This window comes from Ostrea edulis, chromosome 4 (assembly GCF_947568905.1).
Source record: "Ostrea edulis chromosome 4, xbOstEdul1.1, whole genome shotgun sequence".
Lineage (NCBI taxonomy): Eukaryota > Metazoa > Mollusca > Bivalvia > Ostreida > Ostreidae > Ostrea > Ostrea edulis.
The window spans coordinates 10,869,271-10,879,401 of record NC_079167.1 but is presented as its reverse complement, the minus strand read 5'-3'; the positions used below and the strand labels follow the sequence as shown (position 1 = coordinate 10,879,401).

Sequence of the window (10,131 nt, the reverse complement as noted above, 5' to 3'; positions counted from 1 at the left end):
ACCAATATTGATGAAACTGTATTTGAGGAGCTTGATTGTGAAATAAGTGAAAAAGAAATACTTGATGCAATTAAAAGATTAAAACGAGAGAAATCCCATGGAACGGATTTGTTGTTGAATGAATATTTTATTGAATTTCAGAGTTGTATTGTGCCTATTATTCACAATTTGTTTAATAGAATTTTTAGAACGGGTATTTTTCCTCATGCATGGTCAGAATCCATAATTGTTCCAGTACATAAAAAGGGTAATACGTCAGATCCCAACAATTATAGAGGTATTAGTTTAGTGAGTTGTTTTTGTAAGTTATTTACTTCGATTTTAAACCAAAGACTTGTACAGTGGTCTTACAACGATGATATAATAACTGATGCTCAGTTTGGGTTTCAGCCTCACGTAGGTACAACAGAAGCTATTTTTTGTCTGTCCTCAATTATTAATATGACGCTTTCTAAAACAAAAACAAAAAAGAGATTATATTGTTGTTCCATAGACTTCAAGAAAGCATTTGACTCTGTTGATCGAATTAAATTGTGGAAAAAGTTCAGCACATATGGTATTAGAGGCAAATTACTACGCATTATCCGGGTTATGTATCAAAGCATGAAATCTAGTGTTAAATCTGCAGGTATGATGTCAGAAGTTTTTAAAACTAACGTAGGACTATTACAAGGAGAAGTGTTATCTCCCATCCTTTTTTCGATATATGTGAATGATTTTGAAGTAGAATTTTTAAAACACGATATTGTGCCATTACAGTTGCGAGAGCTAAACTTGTATGTTTTGATGTATGCAGATGATATGGTCATTTTTGCTGAAAGCGTACATGAGCTTCAAAATATGTTAGATGAGTTATATGAATATACAACTGAGTGGGATCTTACTGTTAATGTTGATAAAACAAAAATTGTTATTTTTAGGAATGGAGGGAAAATCAAACATACAGAAAAATGGAATCTGAATGGTCGGCCAATTGAAGTTGTTGATAAATTTGTATACCTTGGTGTTTTATTTAAGTTTAACGGTAACTACAATTTTACGCAAAAACAATTAGCCTGTCAAGGTAGAAAAGCTATGTTCTCATTAAAATCAAAAGTAAAAAATATGTGCTTTAACACAGAAACACTATTGGCACTTTTTGACATATATGTAGCAAGTATCCTGAATTATGGTTGTGAAGTATGGGAAGCCATAATGCCAGAGATATAGAAAAGATAGTTAGAGTTTATAAAATCTGTTTTAGGTGTGCGAAAAAACATAAATTCTGCCTCGGTGTATTTTGAAACTGGGAGGTTACCTATGAAAATCATTCGATTCTTCAAAATGTTCAAATTTTGGTTTAAAGTGATGCGTAGTGAAAACTGTATAATTAGAAATTGTTACGATGAATTATATTACAACTGTGATAAAATGAAAAGTTGTAGCAAAAACTGGGCCTATTGCGTCAAACAAAAATTGTACGATATAGGGTTAGGATATATTTGGTGTGATCAGGAGAATGCAACTTGTAAACTTTTCTTTCCTATTATAAAACAGAGGTTGACTGATATGTGTGTTCAAAGTTTAGTTGAACAAATTAATTGTTCTTCAAAGTGTATTACATGTATTTACAAACATGTTATTGATCACTTTTCGTTACAGTATTACCTTTGTAAACCTATACCTAATATGTATAAAAGACACATTTGTCGAATTAGACTATCCTCTCATAATCTTGAAATTGAAACAGGCCGCCATAACAATATACTTAGAGAAAATAGAGTATGTAAATGTTGTAAAAATGACATAGAGAACGAATACCACTTTATATTAATTTGCCCTCATTACGAGGAATTTCGACATAGATATATCAAAAAGTATTATTGGCAAAAACCATCTGTTTTCAAATTTGTACAATTATTAAGTGTTCATAATGTACACGAACTTTGTAATTTAGGGAAATATTTATGTCTTGCACTTAAGTTGCGAGAAAACCTTGTTTAAGTCATTCTCCGTTGCTTGCTTGAATTAGTAGACTGCCATACAATGTCATTTTTATGTACATGTATTTATGAAATTGATGTGATAAGACATATGTCTTAAGCAATAAAGAATATATATATTAGTCATGAAGTTCTTATCTTTTTGTGAAGTCCTTGAGAAAATTACAACTGCAGAATATCTCTCAAAGAGAAAGAAACATCTCTCTATCAATGAAAAAAGAGATATCTCTTTAAGTTAGAAAGATATCTCTTTAAATTTTCAAAAAGAGATATCCCTTTAATTTGAAAAGACATCTTTTTAAACCCCCCCCCCCCGCCCCGGTGATCATAATGACCTCCCCCTGTTGCATCGCCATCAATATGACGTAACCCTATTTTTTTAACCAATCAAAATACTTCTAGTGTAAAAATGGCGGAAAAGGTTGCATAGGTGGTTGGGGAAACATAATTTGGTATAACTGTAAATGTAAATCCAGTCTAGCTCACATATTTTATCAATTTATTGTCGTTGTTTTCTGTTACCTGTGTACACTTTACATGTGGTAAGCATAAAATCTTCGAACGGGATTGCGGTCATCATGGTAAGATTTGCTTTGGCGGGCTTCCGGTTTAGGGAGAATTCCTTAAGTATTCAAACTAATAAAAAAATATTGGAAAGAGATATCTCTTTCTCTTTGAGATATATCTCTTTTTCATCGATTAAAGAGATATCTCATACTTTGAGAGATATATCTCTAGGAATTCTTAGAGAGATATATCTTTAAGTCAAGGGATATCTCTCAAAGTAAAAGAGATATCTATCAGAGTAAAAGAGATATCTCTTGAAGTGAAAGAGATGTCTCTCAAAGTGAAAGAGATTATCTCTTTAATTGAAAGAGATATCTCTTAAAGTAAAAGAGATATCTATCTAAATGAAAGAGATATATCTCTAAGTGTAAGAGATATCTCTGAAAGTAAAAGAGATATCTCTCTTAGTGAACGAGATATCTCTAAGTGAAAGAGATATCTCTTTTTTTAGAGATATATCTCATAGAATTAAGAGATAGCTAAATAAATAGTAAAAGGGCTTGCCATAGGAATGTCTACATTTATTTCCACCGAAAGCCAATCAAACACGTCTCGAGTTGTAAAGCCTTAGACTTGTGCAGGGCTGAAGAAAACACCTGTCAAACGACTATACGCGGTATTTCACCATGACTACCTTCTGAAATTCACCATAAACAGAACGGTGCGATCTTAAATATTGTCCATGATAGTCTGGAAAGGTAATAATTTGTCCATGATATTTTATGGAAATAATCTATAGTTAACATTTCTCAATAATAGTTTAGAGATGTCCGTAAACTTTTCACATTTTCATCTTCTCCTTAACCACCGCGCCTATCTCAGCTAAACTTGGCAGAGATCATCCTTGGGTAAAGAGGATTCAAGTTTGTTCAAATAAATGGTCATGTTCCCTTCAAAGGGGGAAATAATCAAGAAAACACAAAAATAGGCTGAGGTTATTTAAAAATCAACATTTTGCAGTTAAAATTTTTATAACCATTATTTTGTTGGTAATTCCTGTGAATGATTTTTCCCTACACGATCCGCCCCTGTGTTTATGCAGCGTGTATGCAAAGGAAACGTTTACTTTTTAACTTGAAATAAACAAGAACACTTTCCAAGTAATTAACTCTTTTAATTTTAGAGACTGTGGGTAATATTGAGTTACATTATTCAATTGTAAACATGTTATTTTCTGGTCGTTTTTTTTTTTTTTTACCTGTTTACCTGGTGATTCGAAATACCCGGAAGTGACTATAAAGGTGTATGATCTAAATATAATCCTCGTCAATGTTTATCGTAGACCTGTTTACTCATAAACCCGTCTTTCCAAATAATCAATTAAAAACGCAGTGGTTTCAGTGTTTGCAGTCAAAATGTAAAAGTGATTCTGAATACCCTAAATGACTGTATTTTGATAAAAATCGAAAGATTAATTGGGTGTTTTAATACATACATGAAATTGGCAATTTATTTGTGATATAATTCATTTTTTATAATGCTTCCGGTATATAGACATTCGCAACAATACCTCAGATTTAGAATTTCGTATGTATTCGGAGATGAGTTGGCGAAACTTTTAAAGCACTATATAATGGGACTTGCGCTATACTTCAAGTCTTGCAATACGCCGTAAAACAAATTTTAGGTGAGAAAGACTGTGACAGCGACATTTTTTCAGAGCACTTTGGGTAAAATGTCCAATAGCATGCGCATCTACATTTACATGTATATGAGCGGATCTAGAAATTGGTTTGAACCACCCGCATTTGAAACTGTGGACTAACATTTACTACCGTTTATGTGAAAAGGAAACACCGTGTATCGTCATCCTTGGCTAGCGAAGGTGGCGGCGTTATTTCATGGAAGGATATATATGTGCACTTTATATATGCTTCCTTTGTTAGGGGTCATCCATAATTGTCAACCATTTTCCAAAGTGTGCAAAAAGCACACTTTTTGAGACACCCCCCCCCCCCTCAAAAAGTGTACATCAACCATTTTTAAATTCCCAACAAGAGGGTCGACAATCGAGTTTATGAGCAATTTAGTTCAAACAATGAGTTCTTTAATATTGGTACCCCTATTTCTTGTTATATATGAATGATATGTTTTATAAATGTGCAAATATTGTGTACATAATAGATTTTTATAGAAAAAAATAAAGATGTCTCTGTCTTATCTTGTCGTCTTTTTTTATAGGCATTACACTTTTGTAACATGACCAATACTTTTGTGAAATAAATCCGGAAGAGAAAAAAAGAGCGTACGGTAAAATTGTCGATTTTTTACCCCCTCCCCCCCCCCCCTCCCCCCGAGCGTGCCTTTTGCACGCTTTGGAAAATGGTTGACAATTATGGATGACCCCTTAGCGAATTTTGTACTTTATATCAATTCTTTATAATTTCATGGTTTGGCACAACGATGAAAACAACCCGTATTTAGAACATGAATCACAGAGTACGGTTTGTACACGTATTTATGTATAGGGAAGTTATTTCTCTGACAAATAGATTTGACATCTACTGTAAACTGCATTGAAAACCTTTTGGAAATCGAACAAAGAATACATACTAGGCGGGATAGAAAACAGAGCAAAGGTTTTCCGAAAAATGAAGCGATCTATCATGTTAAGTAGAAAGGAGGGAAAAAACCCTATTTTCACGTTACATAGATATACATGTAGTTCTTTATTACTACTATACATTTAAATCAACTCTAACGTTTCATATCTGTGTAGAAATGCAATGAATTGGAAAGTTCTTGTTGATGTTTTCTAATCTTATTGATGTGGATTTTAAAGCTTCAAAAGTGTTCGATGTAGAGCTAGCGTTTTTAATTTCTCCTTTTCCTATACCAAAAAGGATTAAATTTTTGTGCACTTCATTTCAGAATTTTCTTTTTAATGTTCACTGTTTTTTATTTTGAATATTTTAAAAGTAAACACGATTCCGAAAATTATGTCGAGTTTCATTTTCGCACCCCTCCCCCAACAGGTATCTATAGGCATTTTATATATAATCATATCTATGTACTTTTGAAAGTAATTTATATTACTGAGGAAGCTTGATATTTTGGCTATTGTGTTTGTGTCAATAAGTACTGATATTTGTATTCATTATTGCCTATACTCAGATAAGCATTGGATTTAAAGACCTGGTCTCGTATTTTGCTCGTTGTATTTAATGGTGGTCATTATATAAACTTTTTATCGTTGTCTTTTGCTCTATCATGGGGATAATCTATATATATATTTTTTTTAATTGGCGATATGTAAATTTGTAGTGTGTCCAAAAATTGCTGAAAGTTTATCAAAACAGACCCCAAAGCTTTTGTAGAGTACACCATGAACACAAATGCAATATGAATCCAAATTGCAAAATATTGAACTGTTGAGAATGCCGGTTAGGAAACAGCCTGAGTATCTCGCAGATGAAAACAAATTAAGACATTTATCCTGCTCAAACATCCAACGTTAGTCTCCCCATGGCGAGCAGGGGAGCAACAGGTTCAACCTGGCTACGGGGGAGGCATAGTTTCGGAAATGAAATATAGGAGTGGCATATTAATCTATTATTCCTTTTCCTTTTTCTCCCCAAAGAACAGTGGTTCAATTCAATGTTTTTATTATTATTAATATTTACTCTTATGATCAATCACTTTTGTATTGTCACACAATACCTATAAACATCTAAAATGGAAATATTTTGAATTCATTGTATTTCTAGAGATATGGTTTACAATAGCAGAAAGGCAAAATAGTACTTACGCTTCGAGGTCAGCTGTTTGAAGAACTAGTAAAAACAACAAAATAGTAAAACTCGTAAGTCGATCCATTTCTGTAAAGTATGAACACGAGTGAAGGTTTGGTATATATAGGGTCCAACCAGGAAGTATTTCACGAAAACCCCCAAGTAAGGAACAAAAGGACAAGACATTGAATAATCAAATGCAGAGAAAGTACCCCCCCCCCCCCCCCCCCCCCCCCCCCCATGAAAATAGAATGTTTTCAACGTAATAAGGTTTTATCATATACCTCTAACTATTTCCTGAGAATGAAAGATATAAATTGTCACAATGGAGATTCTACGTTTTACGTAGTGAGATAGAAAGTATTTCAGATTTATTAAAGTCAGTTCGAATATGAATTCATACATAATTTGATTATGCAACATTTCAGTTTTCTATTGATTTGTTTTCCAGATTTCAACTTTTTTTAAATTCAGGAATAAGATATCCCTCGATTCAATATCTTAATGATAATTTGAGTTTGTTAATAATTATATTGTATAATAATTGCGTTGAGATGAAGAATTTTCCCCCCCAGCTTTAACACAAACATATATACAAGTACCAGTGTTTTTCCCGAAATGTTCTCCCATGACAATGGTATCGGATATTAAATGCATCTATATATGTTTTAACTGTAGGTCTGAAGTTGAATTGTTCTAGCTTGCAGTTCCCCACCCCCACCCCTCACCCCCCACTCCAGATTTTCTGACATATAACGTAAATTGTGAGCTTTGATATCGCATATATTTGTATGTACGTTTACTTTCGTGTTTGTTGATATTTTCAATGTAGAAATTTACACACGTCAATTTGCTTCAAAAATAGGAAAACAAACCTTTGAGTAACAACATTTTTCTCTTTTTATTTCTCAACAATCACCAAATGTTTAACTTTTCAATATCCTTTCTCGAAAGCATGTTATTTTGTCAATTCTAAGAAAAAACATAAATAGAAATGGTTATGTTAGGAAGCGGCAAGTTTGTGCCTACCGCTATTGTGTTCCAAAAATCAATAAAGTAAGCTATTAGTAATCGGCTACTTACGATGGCATATTTCTGCCATCACTTGTCGGATAATTATGTCGACTTATCAGATCAGATAATTATATCGACCTCTCAGTTAATTATGTCGACTTGTCAGATAATGTTCACTTATCAAATAATGAAAAGTTAAAATAGGTAACCGTAAAAATGCTTTCCCACTCAAAATGTGTCATTCACTAAAAAGCATAATGATCTGACCAGTCGAAATAAAGATCTGACAATTCGACATAATTTTCTGACAAGTCATTGTGTAATTGAGATCCCTTTGCTTAAGGTATTCCATGTATAATGAAAGGATAATGAACAATTTTGAAGGATTTAGATCAACATAAATGTTTATTGTTAAATAATGATGAAAGTGAAGCAGATAAAATTCACATGAATGGTAAATGATTAGAAGCTGACCTTTTTGCACTTAAGACTTTTTGGAAGAGTTGTCTGCCCTTTGTAAAAATAAGAAAAATCTAATTTTCTAAAAATGTGTGTGGTCAATGATTAATTTTATTTCATATTTTCACTAAGAGAAAGTGTTTATAACTTTCTACCGAGAGATTTATATGAAAATATAATTTCTTTTTCAAATATTGTAATAAAACATGCTTTTCCCATATACTTCAATGTGAAATTCTATGTGAAATAAATCAAGCAGTAAACAAAATTTTAAAAATTCCTATGGTGGATTATTTTTATTTTATGAACCCTTCAAAATGATACCATGATTACAAAAATTCTACCATCCATTTATTAGATATGAAATATGGTCATTATACATTGAATACCTTAAGAGGAAGAATTGATTTAGGGTTACATACTAGCTGCAGAACTGTAGCTCTCTGAAAAAATATATTGACATAACAGTTATGTCAAACTGTTATGTCAAAATATTTTTTCAGAGAGCTACAGTTCTGCAGCTAGGTTACATACATGACGAGGAGTGATTTTGGTATATCAAAATTCTATCAATTCTTAGATATCGTGATTGGGGAAATTATTCTTCAAAATGTATAAGAAGCTTATTTCCCTAAGCATGATATTAAAGATTTATGGAAGAATTAGATGTATAAAGGTCTTAAATGAATTCCCTAAGCATGATATTAAAGATTTATGGTAGAATTAGATGTATAAAGGTCTTAATTGAATATGTATATAAGTATATAAAGATTTATGAGATATTCAAATGTATAAAGGCCTGAATTACATTTATCTAGAATTAAAGTACCCAGCTACATAAGATTTTCAAATAAATTTACACGTTAATTGCATTTTCCCTCAAAATGTGTAAGTTCGCGAATTTTTAAATTAAAATCGTCCAATATTCAACAATATAAGTTCAGTAACTTCATTATTTATAACTACACTGTAATCTATATTTCAGTCGTTTTATTTTAACATTTTCTTTTAATGACACTCTAGAAACTGAAGCGTTATTGGCGCTGGTGTGAATTCGTGAGATAATTACAGTTACGCACGAATTCAACGTTCATCCAACTGCATCGATCAATGCTTGTGAAATGTTTCAAAGTGTGAATAATAGTAACCACTGTTCCTTAACAGTAAATCTAGGTCGAAATATCACAAGAATTGATTTATGATTAATAGATCAAACACCACAGCTTATCGAACGATAGCTGCTTCGCCATCTTTGTTCACAACTTAGCGTGCAATAACGTAAACTTGCAGTCAGAAATTCACAGCTTGGTACGGACACTATTGTTTGTCGGTACGGACACTATTGTCTCTCGGTACGGACACTGTGATTTTTATCCAACTCATCAAGAAACTGATAAACATACTCTCTGCCAACATCATCTCTAGCAATCTTGAATGTGTCTAATGTCATTTGATCTCAAATTTTCTCTCCTTCTTCTGCATAGGTAAAGAGTTATTTCAAACCAAACCTTTCTCTGTAAACCATAGGGAGTGTTTATATCAAATACCGGTGTGTCCCTGCTGTACAATTTCTGGAGGTCTTTCTCAGAAAAAGGAGGGTGATGGTTAGTTCCTCCAAGTCCTTTTCTCTTCACATCTGTAGAAACTGCTTTAAAAATTTCGTTACTTTCATGAAATTCTGAGTCTTTCACGATGTCAATGTTTCTTTTCTCTTTCAGAAAACGTTTTAACCCATAACGAATGTTCTGTAATGCACTTTTCTTGAATAATTCCCCGTATGTTTTCCTGGCACCAACGTAAAAAGATTTCAACGCTTTGTTTAAATCTTCGACTGGTAAATCCTCAAAATTCGCTGTCAAATCCGAACACTCCGCCAAATAGTCACGGAAACATTTAACTGCTACTTTCGTTGCATTTTTTGTGTTATCGGCGTCCTTTTCGTTCAATAATAAAGCGAAATCCTCACTACCAGGCTGATGTCGTCTGCATCATTCGGAACACTCGGGTTTCTTCATTTAACTGGAAACGAAAGTGAAACAAGAGATATCCGAAGGGGTGGATGTTTTGTTGCAGGGTAAACACGACGGTCACGTGATCTTCTCGGCCAATCAGATTCTGTTTTACTAGTGATTCTTTATATGAGGTACGGTCTCGGTACGGACACTATTGTTTGTCGGTACGGGCACTATTGTTTGTCGGTACGGACACTGTTATTTGTCGGTACGGACACTATTGTTTGTCGGTACGGACACTATTGTCTCTCCGTACGGACACTATTATTTGTCGGTACGGACACTATTATTTGTCGGTACGGGCACTATTGTTTGTCGGTACGGACACTGTTATTTGTCGGTACGGACACTATTGTTTGTCAGTAC

The 10,131-nt window shown here is 33.1% G+C and overlaps 1 protein-coding gene across 2 annotated transcripts in view; it reads right to left on the bottom strand.

Annotated features, from left to right (window-relative positions):
* LOC125671274 (uncharacterized) overlaps positions 1-6,399 on the bottom strand; it is a 27,336-nt gene extending 20,937 nt beyond the window's left edge. Inside the window, exon 1 of one of the 2 annotated variants that reach the window (XM_048906845.2) lies at positions 6,298-6,399. In XM_048906845.2, coding sequence (XP_048762802.2) covers positions 6,298-6,365 — 68 coding nt within the window. In that variant the 5' untranslated portion in view covers positions 6,366-6,399. The remainder of the gene's footprint in view (positions 1-6,297) is intronic. The other variant, XM_056161942.1, reaches the window with a different exon arrangement.
* Between the last annotated feature and the right edge of the window lie 3,732 nt (positions 6,400-10,131).